The sequence below is a fragment of the Elephas maximus genome, chromosome 3, assembly GCF_024166365.1.
Source record: "Elephas maximus indicus isolate mEleMax1 chromosome 3, mEleMax1 primary haplotype, whole genome shotgun sequence".
Lineage (NCBI taxonomy): Eukaryota > Metazoa > Chordata > Mammalia > Proboscidea > Elephantidae > Elephas > Elephas maximus.
The window spans coordinates 126096784-126121317 of record NC_064821.1 but is presented as its reverse complement, the minus strand read 5'-3'; the positions used below and the strand labels follow the sequence as shown (position 1 = coordinate 126121317).

Sequence of the window (24534 nt, the reverse complement as noted above, 5' to 3'; positions counted from 1 at the left end):
GGATGACTTTGTATAGTATTCACTGTCTTGAATTTGCTGAATAAAGACAGTCATCCCAAAAAGAAATGTAATTATCTCTATAAAAACTCCATTGCTGTATACTTTTAAGACGGCAATAGAAGATTTTATAGGAAAAAATAACTTAGAAACTCATTCATATTTCCTTCCTGCACATTTCTGGATGTCTTAATAAATCAGAAATGCTAAGGCTGCAAAGTTGCCAGGGTGTTCTCCAAACTCCTAAACTGGCACCATCAGAAAATACTGTTACTCTATATACAACTTTCACACAGTTCCCTTAAATATTCAAGAAGAAGTTTATATTTTACAACTTTCCATTAAGTTAGATCAATCCCACATAAAGGTTAATGGAACTCCACATCTTCCAGAATTCCTTCCTCCTACTCCCATCCTCCATGGGTAACATCTGAGATCATTTATATTGGCATTGGATCCACTGAAAAATCATAGTTTGCAACCTAACTTTACAACCAAACATAGCACTTCTACCTTCAGGGTTACTTCCTAAATAAACTTATTTGAATTATTTTCCATTTCCAATTAGCAGATACATCCCAATATTTTGGTTGAGGATGTGTTTTATTTTTAGTCATTTTATTGTCATCTTTTAACATTTTTTTAATATAAAGTTACATTAACAGCTACAGAATAATGTGATGTCAATGTGATTTGAATTAAGAATTAACATTTCTGAAAACTAAGAAAACTGGGAATACAAACAAGTAAATATATTCATCTCTTAAACCAGTATTACTACTTGGGATTTACGTTTCATGCTAATCATATTTGAATGAGAGAAACTCCTAAGTGAACAATGGCTGACATTCTTCAAATAATTACTTTCCTTACTCTTTACCTCCCTAGGTAACTGATCTCATTGCTAATCAGTGCATAATGGTAATGACTTTTCATGTCAATTGGAGGAATTTGCGACATGATTAATTAATTTTACAAGAGGATTACTAGCTAATTTATAAGAAATTGTGAGGAATGTTTAGAGACCTAAATTTGTCAGAGTAAAAGAAAACTGTTAAAGAACCATTGCTTAATTCGCTTATAACTATTTATACCATGGTCCAATGCTCTGCCCTATATAACTACATTTTTTATAACAGAGAGCAAAACTAATTTATTTAACTATCCCCAATTTATAATTAAATAACTGTGAGTCCTATACCCAAAGTTAAGTTCTACGGTTGGGTACTGTTTTAAGTTCTCATCTTTCAAAATTGTGGTTCTCCTAAATTTGAGCTCACTAAGACTCAGCAATTAATAAATTAATTCCTTAATCTTGTAATATTCATAGTTACACTATTTAGAATTTCTCAGCTGAATGGAGATGTATCATATTACTTTTCCAACAAATACTACCTAGTTAACCTAAGTTTAAGAGCACTGCCATTTCTAAATCACCTTTACTCTCATTTGCATACTCATTTGCGTAACTGTCACAGGCTCACATGGTTTGTGTAAATCCCTATATTTTTCCAAATGCAAAAGACCTGGAGTGAAAAGCTGTAAGACACTTTCTACAGGATTAGTTCAGCTTTACCTTCTTGTCTGAATGGAGAATGATCTACTATATGCAAATTTTATATTTCACTTCAAGGAGCTAGAAAAAAACACCAGTTTTTTTTTCTTTTTTTTCCCAGTTACAGACATTACCTCTAAAACCAACATACAAATTTTATTTTAAAAGTTCAGGCAGGCAAGAAAAAATAAGAACAAATTCCATAAGGAAAAATAAAGATCGAGAATGGAAAAGAGAAGGAAGAGTGAGCTTCAACTACTGTACCTAGTAGCGAGCAGGTAAATGAAATAGTCCAAGTTCTTGACTTTAAAAAATGTATTAAATACAAACACACACACATATGCACACATACATGGATGCATGCAGGCACAAATCCCACCACTGCAGTATACATTTACTCCGTTTCCTACCCACCATCCACCTCCCCTCCTTAAGGGAATATTTATCTTGATTCCTCATGGAAGGGGCCAAGCCTTTTCTACTTACAACCCTTGTATTTTGGGGACACTCAGAGTAGAGCATGGGACCCAGACCTAAGTATCCCTCTGTCCTCATAGACTGGCTCAAGTGAGTCAATCAGACCAATCAGAGACAATCCTTGGCATTTTGTCTGAATGACTTGGAAGAGTCCGTCACTCTTTCCCATTAGCTTAAAGCCAAGAGAATTATACTGTAAAAGTTGGAGCTATGGTAGTCATTTTGCGTCCATGAGGGAAAGGCTGAAGCTGCCAGGGGACACCATAAACCTGTGTCGATTCTGACTCGTAGCAACCCCAAAGAACAGAGAACTGTCCCATAAGATTTCCAAGGAGTGACTAGTGGATTAGAACTGCCGACCTTTTGGTTACCAGCCAAGCTCTTAACCACTGCACCACCAGGGTTCCAGGGGGACACCATGGGGGCCTTAAATGAAGCCAGAGTTGAGAGATGGAGGAAAACCACAACCAAAAGACAGCTTGACAACTCTGGACCCAGGCATTCTTAAAGCTAAGATCTACTTTGGACTTTCGAGTCATGTGAACCAATAAATTTCCCTCTTTTTTTTCTTCTTAAGCCGGATGGGGTTAGATAGAGTCTTAATTGATAAATCAATTTGCTGATGTTATCATTCTCAGATGTTCACTCGAAGATGTTCAAAGATCAGATTTATAAAGACGCTGACAATAAAAGATAATAACAAACACTAAAAAAAGAGGTATTCAACTTACATCAGAACCAACTTATAAACAAGTCGAGGAAAGAGAACCCCATCCTAAAGTGGGGTATAAAAAAAAAAGTGGGGTATATGTACATAGAAATTCAACTACTTAACTTCCCTTATCAGTACACATCAAGTATGTTCTTTTTCTTCATATTTCTAATTCACTGCTCACAGGGTTTTAGTAATCTTATTAAGTGATACAGGATTTTAATATAATAACTATGAAATTTAGTCAATATAAATCTGACGTATCACATAATAATGCCATTCTTATGGATCATTTATAAAGTTCTTTCAAATATATATTTTTAAATCCACATAACAATCCTATGAAATAGATATTATATTCACATTTTGTAGGTTAAGAACAAAAATTTAGAAAAGTTAACTTGGCTGTAAGACCTCACAGCTAGTAAATGGTATGGCAAGGCATCCTTTACATTATTCTTTATTATCTTTATTTTCAGTATTCTTTTTTCATCACGCCATAAATACCCTATCTTGAAAAGACTACTTGGCTATGAATGCAAACAAGACATAAGCATTAAAAAAAATTAGGGTCCATCAAATTAAGGGATATAAGACTTTTAATAAGAGTAAATTCTTACCCAAATCAGAATCTCGAATTCCCATGTACAATTCAAGCAGGTCATCAATTTTTTGAATTGCCTTTGTTTCAGTTTCAGATGGCTTTACGAAAGGAGAGAGAAAACATTTTCTTACAATAAATTTTTTTTAATGTCATGATATACACAGGGGCAAATGTGATGCAGAATCAGTCCATGGTTGTGTACTTCAGCTGATTTTAATGGAAACGTATCTAGAATCTGCTCTGTACTCAATACAAATCAATACAGCACATACTTATTTTAGCATCAACATAAAGTGTTATGGATCCAAACATGAAAAGTCAGTGGACACAGCCCCAAGTACCTAACAATCTAGATGAGACAGATATGAATATAATAATTATGCAACAATAATAAGGGCAATTTTAAATATATATATAAAGTACATAAGCATCACAGGAGAGAAGCAAATCAAAAGGGTTTCAGAAAGATGATGATGTAAGAACTGCATTTTCAGAGATGAACAGTTGTCAGATAAGCAGGTGAGGGTACTGCAGGTAGAAAGCAATTACATCTAGGTGAGGTCGCAGAGCCTGACAGAGATTTCAGCATGCTACAGGGTCTGCAGAAGTCCGGTGCGACGGCCAGACAATGAGGGGTCCTATATGCCATGAGATGGGCTTTAGTTTCTATCGTGCAGGTCAGGGGCTCCAAAGTTTTTTTTATGGTTAGCCCAATAGTAAAACATTTCTGGACACATACCATTATTTACTTTTTAATTTTTATTTTACTACAGATACTTTTTAAGTTTTATTTTACTACAGATATTTTTTAATAAACTACATACATGTATTCCCACAGTGACGTTTACATTAGGTTGTTATGTACCATCAAGTCAATTCTGACTTACAGCAACCCCATGTGACAGAGTAGAACTGCCCCATGGGATTTTCTTGGCTGTGATCTTCACAAAAGCAAATCACCAAGTCTTTTTCTGCTGGAGCCTATTATGGGTGGGTGCAAATCAACTTTTTGGCTAGCAGCCCAATGTTTAACCATCAAGTACACAAATACAGAAACTTTAAAAGAATGATGTATAAATATTTTTAAAATAACATATTTTATGTATTTGTGGTACCAAAACACTATTATTAAAAATAATTTTAATGAAAACATGACTGAATGTTTAATGGTATATGTTCAGTTTATACTGATAGTTGGTTTTAAATGGTTTCATATCTGAAAAGAAAATTGTCCAAAGATGCTAAATACACAACTGCAGGTACAACTGTAGAACTCACGATTATATTATAAAAAATTCATATTACTTTTAAGGCTGTCATAGATATGTGTTGCTTTGAATCTTCTAAATTTATTAAAATCATGGGTTTTATTGCAGAAAATATATTTTTTACTTTCTTGAGGATATTTTAGTATAACTTTCTCACATTTTTATTTACATAAGCTAAGCCTTAAAAAGTATTAATGGACACAATGTAGACCTCTTGCTTCATTACAGTGTATCTTGAATTGTCCATGTAAAGCAATAGGCTATGTAAAGTAACCCAGGTATTTATCTGTATATATCCAGCTAGACTGCAAGTTCATCCTTATCATCAGTACGCATACACAATTGGCCACCAATATTTTACCGTTCTACCTCCAAAAAACTTCTGATCTTTTTAACCTCTTCTCCAACCGCATTCTGATTGCTTTGGATCAGCCTTCATCTTTTCTAATTTGCAGTTCCCTAATTTGTCTCCCTGCCTACAGTCTTCACCCTCTCCAATCCATCCTACCTAACAACCCACTCCCTCAAACCCATTGCCGTTGAGCCGACTCCAACTCATAGCAACCCTAAGAACTAAGAGATTTTTCGAAAACACAGAATCAACTGCATTGCTCCCAATTCTTATACGGTTCCCATTATCCACAAGGCGCTCACATCCTGACCTCACCTATACCTCCAGCCTTATCCCTCCCCACCAAGTACCTCCAGCACCCAACACTCCAGTCTCCGTGGAGGGCTTACAAGGTCCCCATGTCCACGCGTAAAACACTCTTCTCCCCATTGTTAATCATCTCAGGCATTTCTTCTGCAGGAGCGCTCTCCCTGACCTCTCGGCCTTTGCCACCTCATCAGCAGCTGATCGCCAACCCACTCTGTGTGACACAAATATATCATATACATACTTCCTTTAACCCTTATCCCACTGTTGTAGTAGCTTCTTTTCATGCCTCTCTCCCTTTAGAGAAATAGTAGCCTATTCATCCTTGTATCACCATCACCTGGATTGTGCCTGTTTCAACAAACACATATTGAATAAATTATGAGACATGGAAGTGAAGAATCTTCCCCAGTTTTCACAATTTGTTCTAAGTTATAAGGCAGTGATTTATTTCAAATGCTATAAATCCTTTAAATCCTTTGGCATTTGAAATTAGATTATAAGTAATTTGTATCAAATTTAATATTAGCACCAAACTAGCTTTTTCCTTTCGTTGTGAGCTATTTTTAATTGCCCTATATAATGAAATAGGCTAGGAAAATAGGAATTGATTTTAGACATTTACCCTTGAGTAAATTTTTCCTACCTCCCCAGACAAGATCTTAAGCTAGTTCTTTTCATCCCATCACCTTACACATAGCAGGAGCTCAACAAATATTTATGGATCATGTTAACTATTAGAAGATGACCCTCCTCCTGTGAGGCGTGGGTTCGTCTTGCTGACCCTGCTTCCTTTGCAAGCTATTTTAAGGTCTATGTCATGTTCCTTCACAGCCTTGACAGGAAAGCAGAGTTGGTGTTTGGTGTTTTCCTAGCTCCCCACTGCCAGTCCCATTTACTGCTCTTCCATTCTCTTAGAAATTGTTTTCTTCCACTGAGGTTTGTTCATTGACTCGCTACGCTTGTATGGCCTTCAAAAGATGCCAAGGACTGTTCTAGGTCCTCAAGAAGTTAAGACCAGAAGTTACTGCCCTGGGTTTTTTCACTTACCTCATTTTTCAAAATGCTTTTTGCTCTACCAGGTCTCTTGGTTACCATTTACCACCAAATCAATCCTTTCACTCACCCAGGATCAAGGTACCTGGCTCATAATCTTCCTCTGGATTCCTGAAAACTGATAGCATCCTGGGTGACTCAAATATTCACAAGGACAGCCTTGGCCTCATGGTTCCTTGAGTGTCTCTGCTCCAAAGAACCACTGCCATGAATGATCCTGGGCTTTGTCACCCAACAAACTCTGGAAAACAGCCACGTAACTTTTCACCTGCCTCACTCCTTTGCTCTTCATACACACGAAGAGTCCTAGTCCAGTATTACAAATAGAGAGACTAGAAGTACCCGATGCCTGGGCCTCTGCCTTCAGGAGCTCTTGAGCCTCAGATGCTTGCCCAACCTCCCCTCTTCCTACAGAATCACCTCATCACCACTGTCTTTACTGTTGTGAGCAAATTTGCTGCACTGCCACCCCTAACCTCAGTTGGCCTCTTCTTCCACTCTTCTTTCCTTCCGTTTTCTCTTCTCCTTCTGGTATTCTTCACTCAAACACTGACATTGTGGTTATTAACTGCCATCAAATTGGTTCTGACACAAGCCAACCCCATGTATAACAGAATGAAATATTGCCTAGGCCTTTGTTATCTTCATGATTGTTGGTATGCTTGTTGCCATCATGTCCATCCGTCTCATTGAGGGTTTCCTTCATTTTCATTGGCTTCTACTTCACCAAACATGATGTCCTTTTCTAACTACCGGTGTTTACTGGTGACATGTTCAAAGGAAGCAAGCCAAAATCTCACCATCCTCACTTCAAAGGAACATTCCAGTTGTACTTCTTCTAAGATTGATTTGTTTGTTCTTTTAGCAGTCCATGGTATATTCAATATTCTTCACGAACACCACAGTTGGAATACACCAGTTCTTCTACTGTCCTTTTTCACTATCCGCTTTCACATGCATATAAGGCAATTGAAAAGGTCATGGATACAACTAATGAATCAGAGCAATCCTTGCTTTTCTCAAGCTAAAATGAACCATTAATTCAGAAAAGATTTGAGTTTTTTTGATGTACCCAGGTACTGTTCTAAGTGCTGGGGATACTTCAGTGAACAAAACGTATAAGCTAGTCAGTAGACAAAAGGTAAACAAGTAAAGGTATAATGAGTCATATGATATTTAGTACTTTAAAGAAAATTAAGGGTGGGAAAGACTGTACAGTGGGAAGGGTGATGGGAATTGCTATTTATACAGGATATTCAGAGAAGGCTTTTAGATAGCTGATACTTGAGCAGAAACCTGAAGAAGGAGAGGGCCATGCAGATAAATAAGGCAAGGCAAGGCCTTCAGGTAGAGGCAATGCAAGTACACAGACACTGAGTTGGGGATACAGGTGGAGTGTTTGGGGATAGCAAGGAGGCCAACATGGCTAAAGCACAGGGAACCAAGGGGAATGACAGGAAATGAGAGAAATAACAGGAATTACACCATTTTGGTCAGTATGAGAACTTTAACTTTTATATTCTGAGTGACATGAGAACCCACTGCAGGGTTTTGAACAGAGAAGCAACAAAATCCCCTCCTCCGCCCCCTCGCCCACGCCCTTGTATTTTCAAAGTATCATTCTGGCTGCCATGCAGAGCCCAGACTGAAAGAGCAGGGTAAAGGCAGAGGCAACAAGTAGGAGGCAACAGCAATATCCAGATGCCAGTGCCTTAAGGCAGAGTGGTGGGGGCAGAGGTGGTGAGAAGCGTTGGTTGTTGTATATCATGGGGGTACATCCACTGGAATTCACTGATGGAAAGCATGTGGGACATGAAAGAGAAGAGTCAAAGATAACTACAAAACGTTCTGCCTGAAGGGATTAGAGTTCAGGAATATAAACTTTCATTAACTAAATCTCCTGAAATATGCTTACTTCTGCAGGTGGCCCTGAGACTTTTTTCTTGGCTCCCAGAGATCTTCGGTTGACTTCTTTTAAGTTTCTAAGCCAGGCAATATGTCTATAGACTCTAGAAAAAGTTGTCTGCAGATAGCTGAGGACTGCTACAGATCACAGTCCCTATGCACTTAGTTTCTATGTTTCCTTCTTAAATGCTTTCAATGATTTTCAGACTGTTTCATTAGGCAGTGAATTAAAATTCATGCTTTAGTTAGAATGTACATATGGCTTTTTATTTAACTTTGTGATTTTACCTTTATTTCCAGCTCTAATAAACATGATCATTCATATATTTCCAAACAAAATAGGAGTTAATTGACTATAACATACCACTTCTTCCACAGTGGCAGGACCTTTTGATCTCAGTCGAAGTGTCCCCTTTCCAGTATCAGTTTTTCCTGCTGATGACTTCCCAGCTTTTGATCTCGGCTCTATTTCTATAAACATACAATGAATGGGAAAAGGTAAATACATTCAGAAAGAATTCCAACAGGTTGCTGTAAAAGCTAATGTAGTTTCCATCACAAAATTTATCTGCAATTATTGCAGCAATTTTATTGATAAAAGATATACCTTTTTATAGAATTTCTCAAAACAAAATAAATCCACCCTCCATCCATTATTCTCAGATGGGAGTCTCTAAATGAGTACTGCCTATGAAAAGTAAAGTTAATATGTGAAAAATACTGATGGAAAAGTCTGGAATTTATAAGGAAGAAACCATAAAAAGAACAAATAAAACAGTTGGTTTTATTATAAGGCTGATATATGTGATAGTTAAGGTTCAATGTCAACTTGGCTGGGCCATGATTTTCAGTAGTTTGGCAATTATGACATAGTCTGGCAGTTATATAATCATGTAATCACCTTTATGATGAGATCTGCTATGAGCAGCCAATCAGTTGAAAGGAAGTTTCCAGGGGCATGGCCTGCATCCAATATATATGGACTTTCTGGCAAAGCTCACTGGCTTTTGCTCTACTCTGGATCCTACACTCGGCTCCTCATCATCTGATCTCCAGTTCTTGGGACTGGAGCCAGCAGCCTGCCATCTCACCTGCTCGTCTTGGATTTGTCAGCCTCCACAGCCCGAGGGCCAGCAGCCTACCTACTGACTTGCTGATTCAGGGGTTCATCAGACCGTACAGCTACATAAGTCAGGAGAAGCCTCCAGCGTACCACCTGACCCACAGACTTGGGAATATACAGTTCAATGGGTTTGCTTCTCTAGAGGACCCAGCCTAAGACAATACAGGTGGTAGGAAAGCAGAGGTAAAGGTTCGGCTGGACTTCATCCAAGTTGTGAAGATGGGAAAGAGTCAAGTCCCAACAGAATGGAGGAACAAAGTAACTAATAATCAAGTACCTACCTTCTGATAGATGCTTTATGTACAAAATTCCATTTAACACTCATACAACCTACGAGGCAAGTTATTGCCCTGGCTTTACAGATAATGAAATTGAACTCAGTAAGAAGCAGAGCTGGGATTCAAATCCAAGTCTTGTGATCCCAAAGTCCATGTTCTTTCCTCAACCACACCCCACCATGTAGAAGCACAAGGGATAAATTCAGAAATGACATACTGAGAGAAGCAGGGTCCTAAAGATAAAGAGGGAGGCTAGGAACAGGTTCTAAGGAAGGCATTCCCCACAGAAGACAGAGAAGAGGGAGTGAGAGTTCACAGGAAGCCACACCTTTCCTTATGCTTAATTTTTGTGTTTTTCCAAAGCACCAAGAGTCATCCCTCCAGTTCACTCAGTAACATCAATGAGTGAAAGAGTAGGGTGAAGACTGAGGATAATCAACGTCATCAAGAAACCTACCCAGTATAATCTGTCTTCCCATATAGATTTCTACAGAAAATGAACTGCTTGGCCAACACATTCATTTTGATTTACCATCACATATCTGTTTCTAATTATAAAGTAATACATCGGCATTCTGACTTACTGACAAGTCTTACAAGTTTGGTGAGTACGACATATTCCTGTAAAATTTAAAAACTCTAGATATACCAAAAAAACTAAAAGCTTTCTAGTACTTACAAAGCTAAAGACCCAGATTCTGAAAGTGGGGACTTCATACAGGTATTGTAATCCCTGCTTGAGAAGTCAGCTGCCCTCCCAAGTAGATGCCTCTGTCTTATCTTGCTCTTACCTACAACACCAGTAGCTAGAAGAAAATGTATGTAGAACGGAAGTGGGTTTTGTTTTGTTTTTACCTTTATGTATTTGTCAAGCCAGCTTGTCTCCTAGAGTAATATCTCAAAACTAACCACGTGGTGGCACCAAAGCAAAAGTTAAATTTTAAGTTCTAGCTTGAAACCAGCTCCAGAGAGGTTATTCTCACTGCTAAGGGAACATTAGCCACGTTTCCCTATGATTCTATGGTTGAGGTACATAAACTAACCTATTTATACATGAAAACAGGCAGGCTGGTCCTGTTCACCCACAGGGGAAAAAAGTTCAGTGTTTTTTGAATGTTTTGAAGATTGTGAACGTTTTTAGTCTGGCCTACTTTGTCCCATCAACCAGGTCAAGCCCTAAATCACTTCACAAGAATGGATTTGCACGAGGCCTTTCTTGGTGCCAAATTATGAGAGGGAAGAGGCTTCTACAACAGACTTTGATAATGAGCCTGCAGCTAGCTGATTCACTAAACTCCCAAGTCCTCCTGAAAAGCGTACAGACTATGTGTCCACCTAAGGCACAAGAGCACTCGGCTCATAGGTGCACAGATACTCCCAGAGTTGGGTTGTATGGCACCAAGAAGTAGTCCTGTTTGCTCTAAACCCTTTTATGGTAGTTATATCTGCTGCCATAATTATATAAGGTAATAATAAAGTGCACGAACTGACTAAATGAGTGCAAGGGGAAAAACTTATTGTTGCTATGAAAACTAGGTTGACTGCTTTGCAGACCTACAAAAGTGGAAAAACATACCTTGCTCATGAATAAGAAGACTCAACATAGTGAAAATGTCTATTCTACCCAAAGTGATCTACAGATACACTGTGATCCTGATCCAAATCCCAATGGCATTTTTTAATGAGATGGAGAAACAAATCACAAACTTCATATGGAAACGGAAGAGGCCCCAGATAAGTAAAGCATTAATGAAGAAGAACAAAGTGGGAGGCCTCACACTACCTGATTTTAGAACCTATTATACCGCCACGGTAGTCAAAACAGCCTGGTACTGGTACAACAACAGATACACAGACCAATGGAACAGAATTGGGAATCCAGACGTAAATTCATCCACCTATACCAAAAAAGCCAAACCCATTACTGTCAAGTCAATTGCAACTCATAGTGACTCTACAGGACAGAGTAGAACTGCCCCATAAGGCTTCCAAGGAGCACCTGGTGGATTCAAACTGCAGACCTTTTGGTTAGCAGCCATAGCACTTAACCACTACGCCACCAGGGTTTCCAAGAGCAGCAGATATTTGGCAAAGTCCCAAAGTCCGTTAATTGGGGAAAAGACAGTCTCTTTAACAAATGGTGCTGTCATAACTGGATATCCATCCAGAAAAAAATGAAACAAGACCCATACCTCACACCATGCACAAAAACTAACTCAAAATGGATCAAAGACCTAAATATAAAATCTAAAATGATAAAGATCATGGAAGAAAAAAATAGGGACAACACTAGGAGCCCTAATACTTGGCATATACAGAATACGAAACATCAATAATAATGCACAAACACCAGAAGACAAACTAGATAACTGTGAGCTCCTAAAAATCAAATACTTATGCTCAACCAAAGACTTCACCAAAAGAATAAAAAGACAACCTACAGACTGGGAAAACATTTTTGGCTACGACAAATCCTATCAGCATCTAATCTCTAAAATCTACAAGATACTGCAAAACCTCAACAACAAAAAGACAAATAACCCAATTAAAAAATGGGCAAAGGATATGAATAGGCACTTCACCAAAGAAGACATCTGAGCAGCTACCAGGACACATGAGGAAATGCTCACAATCATCAGCCATTAAAGAAATGCAAATCGAAACTACAATGAGATACCATCTCACCCCAACAAGGCTGGCATTAATCCAAAAAATGCAAAATAAATGTTGGAGAAGTTGTGGAGAGACTGGAACACTTAAACACTGCTGGTGGGAATGTAAAATGGTAAAACCACTTTGGAAATCGATTTAGCACTTCCTTAAAGAGGCAGAAATAGAAATACCATATGATCCAGCAATCCTACTCCTTGGAATATATCCTAGAGAAATAAGAACCATCATGAGAATAAATCTATGCACACCTATGTTCATTGCTGCAGTATCCACAATAGCAAAAAGATGGAAACAATCTAGGTGCCCATCAATAGATGAATGGATAAACAAATAATGGTATAGTCACAGAATGGAATACTACAGAACGATAAAGAACAATGATGAATCTGCAAAACATCTCATAGCATGGATGAATCTGGAAGGCATTACACTGAGTAAAATTAATCAGCCACGAACAGACAAACATTGTATGAGACCACTGTCATGAGAACTCAAGAAAAGGCTTGAACACAGAAGAAAACATTCTTTGATGGTTATGGGGTGGGGGGGGAAGGAAAGGGGTATTCACTAACTAGATAGTAAAAACAAAAAACCAAACCCAGTGCCGTCGAGTCGATTCCGGCTCATAGCGACCCTATAGGACAGAGTAGAACTGCCCCACAGAGTTTCCAAGGAGCACTTGGCAGATTCGAGCTCCAACCCTTTGGTTAGTAGCTGTAGCACTTAATCACTACACCACCATGGTTTCCAACTAGATAGTAGATAAGAATTATCATAGGTGAAGGGAAGGACAACACACAGTACAGGGGAAGTCAGCACAACTGTACTAAACCAAAAGCTAAGAAGTTTCCTGAATACAACCAAACACTTTGAGTAGCAGAGGCGGGGTCTGGGCACCATGGTTTCAGGGGACTTCTAGGTCAACTGGCATAACAAATCTTATTAAGATAATGTTCTGCATCCCATTTTGGTGAGTGGCATCTGGGGTCTTAAAAGCTAGCCAAGTAGCCATCTAAGATACATCTATTGGTCCCAACCCACCTGGAGCAAAGGAGAATGAAGAACACCAAAGACTCAAGGAAAATATGAGCCCAAGAGACAGAAAGGGCCACATAAACCAGAGATTCCATCAGCCTGAGACCTCACCAACTAGATGGTGCCCGGCTACCATCAACGACTGCCCTGACAGGGAACACAACAGAGTCCCCGATGGAGCAGAAGAAAAGTGGGGTGCAGAACTCAAACTCTAGTAAAAAGACCAGACTTAATGGTCAGACTGAGACTGGAGGGACCCCAGAAGACATGGCTTCCGGACCCCTGGACTCTCTGTTAGCCCAGAACTGAAACCATTCCCAAGGGCAACTCTTCAAACAAAGATTAGACTGGACTGCAAGACATAAAACAATACTCATGAAGAGAGTGCCTCTTAGCTCAAGTAGACACATGAGACTAAATGGGCAGCACATGTCCAGAGGTGAGATGAAAAGGCAAAAGAGGACAGGAGCTGGTTGAATGGACACAGGACATCTGGGGTGAAAAGGAGGAGTGTGCTGCCACATTACAGGGAGAGCATCTAGGGTCACATAACAATGTATGTATAAATTTTTGTATGAGAAACTAGAACTGTAAACTTTCACTTAAAGCACAATAAAAAAAAAAGCAATTAGATTGACTGCTTTGCAAAAAATAAAGATGAGTTGCTGAAAAAAAACTGGTGTGGTAAGATGACTCTAAGAGATAAGGAAGAATATCTTTTACAATCTGGGATTTCACATAGATCATTTATTGAGTATATTTAAATTCTTGTCTTCTTTTAAAAAATGAAATATAACACAAAGACAATGCATTATGGTGTAGTTTACAAAAGAAAGACTTCACAGGACCCCTATTTATATCCTCTACTCAAAGAAAGGCATTTTATATCAAAAATAGGTAAATTAAAATGTTTATATATAAAAGTATCATTCTTTATGATGTCCCATTTTAACTGGCATTGTCAACGTTCAGACCAACTCTTAGCCTCTGCTATATTCTGAAGTTTAGAATGGAGGGAAGGGAAAATGAAAGGGCAGAAAGATGGCTATCTATCTCACTTTTCAATCAAACAACCACTGTGTGAGTCCTAGGGAAAGAAGGTGGGCTGGCAAAGCCCAAGGTGCTGTTTTCAAGAGGGGCACATGAAACATGGTTTGGATGCCCCAACTGACAAAGGGTGACACACTGGGAAAACTGGAGTTCTCCCCACTTTTGCACAGATAGGGCCTTGTTCTGGTCCCACGATGGCCCTTGTTGGCCTGCAGCCTGGAGCATCACTGTCATAGAGCAGGGGCAGGGACCATGACTTCTGTGGGAGGTGGACTCAGATGGACACAGCTCTACCCAGCTCTTGTTCAGTGGACAAGAGATGGCCCAAAAAGACTGGGATGCTTAGGAAACACAGTGGGTCAACAGGGGTACCTAACAGAATCAGACTTCTTTTGAGGACCTCAGACACCCTTCAGAACATCTACAAACAGTAATAAGGGGTAACATAGCAGATGGATGGCAGTCTTGAATGAAAAGTAGGTGGAAGGAAAAAAAATTAGTGACATTTTGGTCACAGAAAAGAAATAAATCACTTGGAGTTCAAATCTGTGAGATAAAAGTTCTAACATTTCCCACTAGATTTCACCTGAAAGTATAGATCCCTTTTTATTTTTCTGACATCTCAAAAAGATAGTTATTAACCTGTCCCTTACAAAATGTCTTGAAAGGTCTTTACTACTGAAATCTGATCATCTCTACCTTCACACGCAGCTGTTCTCCAATGCGGTATCATAAAGCCTGTAAGTTTATCAATTGCATTCTATTAACAATGGTTTTACCCCACAAGAAAATTAATATTTTGGTTGAATCTGTACTGTTATCTATAGTCTCATGGTTAAGAGCATGGACTTTGAAATCAGAGCACCTGGGTTAAGCCCTCCGCTCCTCCATATACAAACTGTGTAAACTTGTGCAATACCTCCTTATCTGTAAAATGAGAAAAGCACCTAATTACAGCAATTGTTTTAAGCATTACAAGGGATAATGTATGAAAGGAGCTTAGCCCAGTGGCCTGGCCCATATTAATATAATGCTGCTGCTAGAGTCTGTAATTTGTTTCTGCTGGTACATTTCAGCCTGTCAAAACAAAAATCTGTTCTTCCCGCACCCTCCCCACAAAACCATTTGCCTTGGTTTTCATTCTGAAAATGAGGAATATGCAAAGGGCCCTCTTCAAATGTTCAGAAAGTTGTAACTTCAAATACCAGGGGCAAATGTCTCTCTATTCTGTTTATCTTTTCTAGAAAACAAGCAAATTTTCTCCTTCAGTTTAGAGGAGGGCAACTGGCTCTCTTATTACTACTCCATTTCAACTTTCACCAAAATGGCTGAGTTTAAGCCCAGCACCTCATGGGAGCACTCAGTAGTGGAGGCCCTCTGGTGTCCATCTTATTGGTAGGGAGGATTCAAATGGAAGGGGAAAGAGAAGGGCCCACTGAAGAGCCAGAGAACTGGAGAGTGAAATCCCTGGTCTCTGTGATCTCATCCACCCCTCACCTGGCAACACCTCCTACTAGGGTTACATGATACCATGTAGGCAAGTGACCAGACCCCTTCATTAACCACCCATAGAAAAGTGAACTAAGCTACATCACCAAACTAACTGATCAGTTTTAGAAATTTCTGTCGTTAAGTTACCCAGCATCAAGAGAAACATCAAAATGATGGCCAGCTGTCAACTCAGACAGTTTTGCAGAATGTATGCCCCAATGACCCTGAGCTTTGCAGGCACAAATACGCTTACATTTTTCAGTGTTCCGAGTTGGTCTGAACCTCAGGGATTGATTTACACTAACCAAATTCACAAGGAACAGGCATCATCACATCACAAAGTGAGGATGGTATCAAATGTTCCTATGCTTCATCCTCATGATCCTGAGGGGGAAACTTCATAGGGAAGATGATGTCCAGAGACCTGAACATCCAGAGCTAAGACGGCAAGGCTAAGTGGGAAAGAAGACAGGGAAAGGGAGGGGAAAGTGTTCTGGGCCATGGATTCAGCAAGTGAGAAAACACCAAAATCAAGGAGTGGAGAGTATATGTTTCAGAGCCCTCCAGATGGGTGACTCTCAGTTAGCCAGAGCTCTAACTGTCCTGGGAATTATTCACTAGAATCTTTCTTATCACTGGGTCCTGTGGGAATGAGACAACAGGAGTTTGCTTGGTGAGCCTGGCACCAAGACTTATGCAAATTCTCCTAGGCCAAGGTTGCAAACAGACAGCTCACCGTTACATGTGATCCACAAATACATTTATTGGGTTTGCAGTGTTCTTTTTTTTGTTTGTTTGTTTTGTTTTTTTTTAATTAGTTACCAGATTTTAAACACTGGGTGATTTCTGATAAAAATTCGAATTTCAAGTTGCTCTTGGAGACAGACACATTCTTACAGGGCAATAAGAGGGTCAACAGCTCTACCTGGGGCCTGCAGCTCTCCAGGTCCCACGGACCTCACCTGTCCCTGTTTTTCTTGCAGTAGGATTAGGTTACTGCTTGGCCCCTACAGGCATCAAAAGTTCTGACCTTTAACCTAGACTCTAGGAAGGCTTGGTCAATATCCCTTATCCCAACAGAGTATGGCTCTCTCGTGACCAGAATAACCATGGCCCCAAATCCAGCGCCTGCCTCCCATGCACTGCACTGAAGAAGTACTGTAATCCTTGCTCTCTGAATCTGCACTTTCTAGGGTTCATGCAGACCACCATGGTCTTCGGGTAATATACAAAATAACTGAAAACTACTATGTTTTGGCTTACTTAGCTTGGATTACCCACTTGAACTAGGCAATCCACCCTGGGAACAGACGCTAGTAACCCAGTCTGTATCAAATCCTTTCCTGCCCTCATCTTCAGACCTTCTCTCAAGGCATGTAAGTTTCCTCTACCAATGGCTACTATCAACCATTTCATGCCATTTCTTATACCAGTGTTAGGAAACCCTGGGTGGTGCAAACAGGAAAGGGCTCGACTACCAGCCAAAAGACTGACAGCTGGAACCCACACAGAGGCTCCTCAGAAGACAGGTCTGGCAACCAACAATACTAGTGTGATTATTAGAGTGTGATTGTATTTCAAAGGAATAAATACACACACACACAATAATTCATCTAGGCACAGTGATGTAAATCATCTGGGGAAAGAAAATTTAAAGGTAATGTCTTTTTTAACTGAGCGTTTAATATGTTCCAGGTAACAGCTAATGTCTTCATATGCTCTCTTATTTAATCCTCACAATATTATTATGAGATAGCTATTATAATTATTATCCTAATTTTATTATTTAGGAAACCAAGGCTTAGAGAAGTGAAATAGTTTCACCAAAGTCATAGGCAACTGGAAAGTGGCTGGAATAAAAGGTCAGGCAGGTCTACTCTGGAACCACTACCTGATTTTACCTTCTATTAAAGACTTTGAGTTACCAGGGGTAATAGGCATTCACTGGTTGCCTTCCCAGTAACCCCTTGTCATTTAGGGATCACTGTGGTTCAGGGAGGAGCCCTTGTGGCACGGTGGTTAAGCGCTCAGCTGCTAACCAAAACGTCGGTGGTTTGAAACCACCAGCTGCTTCATGCGAGAAAGACGTGGCAGTCTGCCTCTGTAAAGACTTATAGCCTTTAAATCCTACGGGGCAGTTCTATTCTGTCCTATAGTGTCAGTAGGAGTCAGAATAGACTCGACAGCAGTGAGTTTGATTGATTTGGTTGGTTTGGTGATTCAGGGAAGCAGATTGCTCCCAGCTGTAGGGGTGGGAAATACGAATGGGCCAAGCCAACTGATCCTCTTCACTGGTGATTGTTTCAGAGGTGGGCATGTGACCTAAGCTGATACAGTCAGAATTAATCTCAGAACTCTTGCTGGAAGTTCTGAGACAAGAGCACCCTCCTATTCTTCTCTATGCGAATATGGAAGGAGATGGCCCCAGAAGTTGCTGACTGCCACCTTGAGAACCTGAATCCTGAAGATGATGCTTTGGGCAGCAGAGCAGAAAGAAAAGGCAAGAAACTGGGTTTGGATCACATTATGTGGGAGCCCCTGCATGGCTCAAGCAGTTAAGTGCTAGGCTACTAACCAAAAGGTTGGTGATTTGAGCTTGCCCAGAGGTGCCTCAGAAGAAAGGCCTGTTGATCTACTTTCAAAAGGTCACAGCCATGAAAACCCTATGGAGCCAGTTCTACGCTGAAGCACATGGGGTTCAACATTAGTTGGAATTGACTCAACGGCAACTGATTTGATTTTTTTTTTTTTCCTAGATGGAGTCTTGCTAATGCTAGCATCATTCATGAACCACTGATTTATAAGATACTCTTTTGTGCTTAAGGCAGTTTGGTATGGTTTTCCACTATGACTGAAAAACACCTCACTAATACTGTGTCTAAACTATGAAGCAACCTATCCAGAAAGACCTTTCCATGCTTGCACATACACAAATGGCACTGTCCATAAACAGCTTATATGATCGTCTCCCCACATCCACCTCTAACGCACACACACACACACACACACACACACAGCTTTCAGAAGAGTTGACAGAAAACCTAGCTTGGGTCCCAAAATTTAAAATTTTAGCTGTGCATTCCTTTATCACAAACATTTTCCTATATGTTAAATGGAATTGCTTATCTTTTTCTAAGAACATACTCTGGCCAAATTTTGAGCATAATTTGTTAGATCCATTTTCTTATAATTACGTGACAATTCCCATTGTACAAATACTCTTGGATCAGAATATATATTATCTGTATAATTGCTGTTTTCCTAATAAAGTACATTATATTCATACTATTCAGTCATATTAAAGGAAGCCGTTTACATTTTAGCATAATTTTTTATTCCTTCATCCCACATTGCTAGTTTAAGCACTAAGCTTAAAAACAGTTTAAAAATGTTATCTACCTGTCATGAATTCCAAATGCTTCTTAAAACACATTACAGTTCTAAGAAATCAGTCATTGTTTAGGATAACGGTCTTGGGAAAAACAGCTTATAAAGTTTTCTGTATCATAAATAGTTATACTAAAGTTTATAATAATTTCACTTTTCTCAGATTAAAAATATGAGCCCAGAAATATTTTAAATGAAAGTTTAAAACTAGAGTAGAAAAGAATACATATTTACATATCCAGCTGAATCTTTCAATTGAAAACACATTTATCAGTCACATTCGGTATTCATCCAACACTTCTGCCACACGCCACAAAAGAACTTCACTCTTCATTTATCTTCTCCTACAGTACCTTTGTGGTAAATGCCAAACCAACGTCTAGCTAGATACAAGGAAACCAAAACGAACTCTATTACACAAAAAGATGATTAAGTGACATGCACTACCCAAAAAAAATCTGTCATTGTGAGCACTTCAAAACTTTGCCAGAATTACACGAATAACAGTGCTACTGTCAGAGAAAATGCAATGTATCTAAAACTGATCTTCTCTTCCCTGACTTTCCCCCAAACCATTTCTATATCCTACTGCTTCATTTCCAATTACAGAATCACTGTTATCCCAGCTCCTAGATGAAATCTTGGGAGTGACATTTGCTCCTTCCAAGCCTACTCTCCTATCCTCCTCATTCCCTTCATCAAATTCTACCCTCCATTCTTTGCAATACCACTCAGGCTTTTTTTTTAAAATCCTCCTAATTACCACTGCTTCTCCTAACCCACCACACCTCCTAACCCCAGCCCTTATCATTTATTCCTGGACTGTTGCAAAAACCTCCTACATGGTTTCTTCTCTAATCAAATATAGCCCACGTTGGTCTTCCAGGCTTGATTTCCAAAAATCAATTTCATCATGTCATTCTTCAGTTCCAATATCTAAATGAGTCCCTATTACCTACTAAAGAAATTGCAGATTCCCTACCCAGTTTTCAGAGCTTCTCTTAATACGGCCTTGAGCTGCTTTTCTAGCCTGACTTGCTGCAGCCCCTGCAAGGCTAAGCTCTTCATGGTACTGAAATTCTCCTTCCACGTCTATATTTTCCTTTCTATCCTCCAAGGCCAAGTTCAACTGCAATCTTCTCTAGGAGTCTTTCTCATCTAGTCCAGCCTACTCATATCTTTCCCTTCTCTGAGCACCCATTTAAATTTCTGTAGTGGATTAAAAAAAATTTTTTTTATTGTGCTTGGGATGAAGGTTTACAGAGCAAATGAGTTTCTTCTTAAACCATGATACACATTGTTTTGAGACATTGTTGCCAACCCCACAACATGTCAACACTTTCCCCTTCTGGACCCTTGGTTCCCCACTTTCATTCATCCAGCTTTCCTGTCCCCCTCTGCCTTCTCATCCTTGCCCCTGGGCTGGTGTGCCCATTTAGTCTCATATACATGGTTGAGCTACATGTATTATTGTTTTATGGGCCTGTCTAATCTTTGGCTGAACCTCAGACGTGGCTTCAATACTGAGTTAAAAGGGTATCTGGGGGCCATACTCTCAGGGTTTCTCCAGTCTCTGTCAGACCAGTAAATCTGATCTTTTTTTGTGAGTTAGAATTCTGTTCTACTTTTTCTCCAGCTCTGTTTGGGACTCTCTATTGTGACCCCTGTCAGAGTAGTTGGTGGTGGTAGCTGGGCACCATCTAGTTGTGCTGGACTTGGTCTGGTGGGGGCTGTGGTAGTTGTGGTCCATTAGTCCTTTGGATTCATCTCTCCCTTGTGTCTTTGGTTTTCTTCATTCGCCCTTGCTCCAGATGGGGTGGGACCAGTGGAGTATCTTAGATGGCCACTTACAAGCTTTTAAGACCCCAGGCACTACTCATCTTAGTAGGAAGTAGAACATTTTCTTTATAAACTATAACAATTGAGCTAGATGTCTGCCAAGATGATGGTACTGTGTCTATGAAACTTCCATGACCTTGCCTTGGTCAAGCTGTGCTGACTTCCCCAGTATTGTGTACTGTCTTACCCTTCAACAAAGCTACCACTTATCTATTGTCTAATTAATGTTTTTCCCTTCCCGCCCCTCCCCTCCTTCATAACCATCAAAGATCGTTTCTTTCTGTGTGTAAAACTTTTCATGAGTTTTTATAATAGTGGTCTCATACACTATTTGTCCATTTGTGATTAACTGATTTCACTAGCATAATGCCCTCCAGATTCACCCATGTTGTGAGATGTTTCACGGATTCATCGTTATTCTTTATAGTTGAGAGAATTCCATTGTGTGTATGTACTACAGTTTGTTTATCCATTCATCTGTTGATGGGCTCTGAGGTTGTTTCCATCATTTTGCTACTGTGAATAATGCTGCAATGAACATGGGTGTGCATATGTCTATTTGTGTGACGGCTCTTATTTCTCTAGGATACATTCCTAGGAATGGGATTGCAGGATCGTACAGTATTTCTATTCTTAGCTTTTTAAGGAAATGCCATATTGTTTTCCAAAATGTTTGTACCATTTTGCATTCCCACCAGCAGTACGTAAGAGTTCCAAGTTCCCCACAGCTTCTCCAACATTTGTTATTTTCTGTTTGTTTTGATTCGTGCCAGTAATGTCAGGGTGAGATATGTCTTACTGCACGTATTTGCATTTCTCTAATGGCTAGTGATCACTAGCATTTCCTCATGTGTCTGTTAGACAACTGAATATTTTCTTTGGTGAAGTGTCTTTTCATATCTTTTGCCCATGTTTTTAATTGGATTATTTGTCTTTTCGTTGTAGAGGTGCTGGATTTTCCTATAGATTTTACAGATTAGACCTTTGTCAAGTACGTCAAAGACAATTTTTTTTTCCCAGTCGGTAGGTTCTCTTTTCACACTTCTCTTGAGCATACATGTTTAATTTTTAGAAGATCCCGGTTATCTAGCGTATCTTTAGTGTTTGTGTATTGTTAATTATGGTTTGTATCATATTTATGTCATGTATTAGGGCCTCTAGCATTGACTTTATTTTTTCTTCTATGATCTTTGTAGTTTTGGGTTTTATATTTAGGTCCTTGATCCATTTTGAATTAGTTTTTGTGTATGGTGTGAGGTATGGGTCCTGTTTCACTTTTTTACAGCGGACATCCAGTTTTCCCAGCACCATTTGTTAAAAAGACTATCTTTTCCTCATCTAACGGACTTTAGGCCTTTGTCAAAGATGAGGTGACCGTAGGTGGATGGATTTACATCTGGGTTCTTGATTCTGTTCCATTGATCAATGTGTCTGTCATTGCACCAGTACCAGGCTGTTTTGATTACTGTAGCTGTACAGTAGGTTCTGAGGTCAGGTAGTACAAGGTCTCCTACTTAATTTCTTTTTCAATAGTGCTTTTCTTATCCGGGTCCTCTTTCCTTTTCATATAAAGTTAATGATTAGTTTTTCCATCTTGCTAAAGAATGCTGTTGGTATTTTGAATGAGATTGCACTGTGTTTGCAAGTAGTGGATTTAAATTTTTATTTTACAATGCCAGATATAAGAAACTTCTAACTGAATCCGACTTTGAGCCCCTATTCTACAAGTTTGGTAGGAAATTCGGCCTTGATTTTGTTTTGGAAGTCTCTCTCCTCCTTCCAGGATCCAGAAGTCTGATGTTCTGCTCAGTCCATCATAGATCCTGCCCTGAAGCTCTATATACAAGTCAGCATGTCCACAGGGGCGCTTTCACATCAGATTGCTCTAATATCCCTATATTACCCTATCAGGCATCCTGTCACCTCACAGGGAATTACATGGGAATGACAGGGATTCTGGTCCCTGATAATGGTGGGACCACCTGTGCCATACTTTCCTGTCCACACTTTCCTCTTCAGGGAAGTTTTTCCCAACTTCACCACTTCTCCCTGCCCCCAACACTCTCCAAGCCTTAAAATCCCTCCTAAACTTGGACAATTCACCTCTCAGCTGAATTGTACATTGTTTAAATATGTATTACAGCACTTACCACAGTCTGAGTTATGACTTATGTTCTAAGGAGGCAGTAACACAGAATGTTTAAGAGCACAAGTCTTGCAAGCAAAAAGGACTGCATATCAGCACTTCCCATCTACCACTGGGTGACCTATGCAATTTATTTAACTGCCCAAACCTCAGTTTACCTATCCAGAAAACCCTCACAGGAATATCATGAGGATTAAATCCAGCCATAATAGCAGTAGTCCCAGTAGCAAAAGCTTACATTCATGTAGCACTATGTGCCAAGCGGGGCCCTAGTGGCTCATTGGTCAAGCGTTTGGCTGCTAACCAAAAGGTCAGCAGTTCCAATCCACCAGCTGCTCCTTAGAAACCCTATGGGGCCATTCTACTCTGCCCTATAGGGTTGCTATGAGTCAGAATCAACTCAACAGCAACAGGCTTTTGGTTTGGTATGTGCCAAACACTATTCTAAGCACTTTACATACATTAACTAATCTAATCCTCACAACACTTTCTGGATAAGTCATCAGGCACAAAGGGGTTAAGTAACTAGCCCAAGATCACACAGCTAATAACTAGCAGACAGAGGAATCAAACCCAGGCAGTTTGACTCATAGTCTATGCCCTTAACCACTACACTACATTACTTCTAATAAGCACCCAGTAAATAATAGTTATCATCATTAACGATAGAATTTCTTGAGTCTTAACTTACATCTCTTTATATAAACTATAAGCTCCTGGGGGACAGCAAGTATACTAACTCATCTGTAACAGTTGTTAGAGAGCCAATTCCAGAGGCTGACTATGCAGGTTAGAATTCCAGCTCTGTCACTCACTAGCTATAAAACCCTGGGCAAACTGCTTAATCTTTTTGGATGGTTGAGAGAATTAAATGAGTTGATACTTAGAAAGTGCTTAGAAAAGTGAATGGCAGTATTTAGAAAGGTGAATGGCATCTACCATTACAATACATAATATATTTCATTATCTGAGATGTGATATCATTATTATCATTTGTCCTTTCAGAATCTGGAAAAGTACCAGGGTTCTCAAAAAATAACTGCAAATCACCAACCCACCTACACTGAGCACTCCTGTTTCATGTGAATTTGTCTTGTTACTAAAATTACTCCTTAAAGAAAAGGCTACACCTTCATAATAACAGTAATAATAATAGCTATTATAAGTCCTTAACACTTACAAAGTGCCAGGGACTGTTCTATGCTTTTTTCGTGTATTTAATCATTTTGTAATCCTCACAACTGGCTGATGTGGTAGATACTACAATCATCTTCTCTTTT

At 39.5% G+C, this 24534-nt stretch overlaps 1 protein-coding gene across 1 annotated transcript in view; it reads right to left on the bottom strand.

Annotated features, from left to right (window-relative positions):
* Positions 1-24534, bottom strand: part of GIPC2 (GIPC PDZ domain containing family member 2) — a 104307-nt gene that overhangs the window by 7802 nt on the left and 71971 nt on the right. Inside the window, exons 4-5 of the mRNA XM_049879589.1 lie at positions 8597-8703; positions 3362-3443 (exon numbers count right to left, since the gene is read on the bottom strand). Of these exons, the coding sequence (XP_049735546.1) occupies positions 3362-3443; positions 8597-8703 (189 nt within the window). The remainder of the gene's footprint in view (positions 1-3361; positions 3444-8596; positions 8704-24534) is intronic.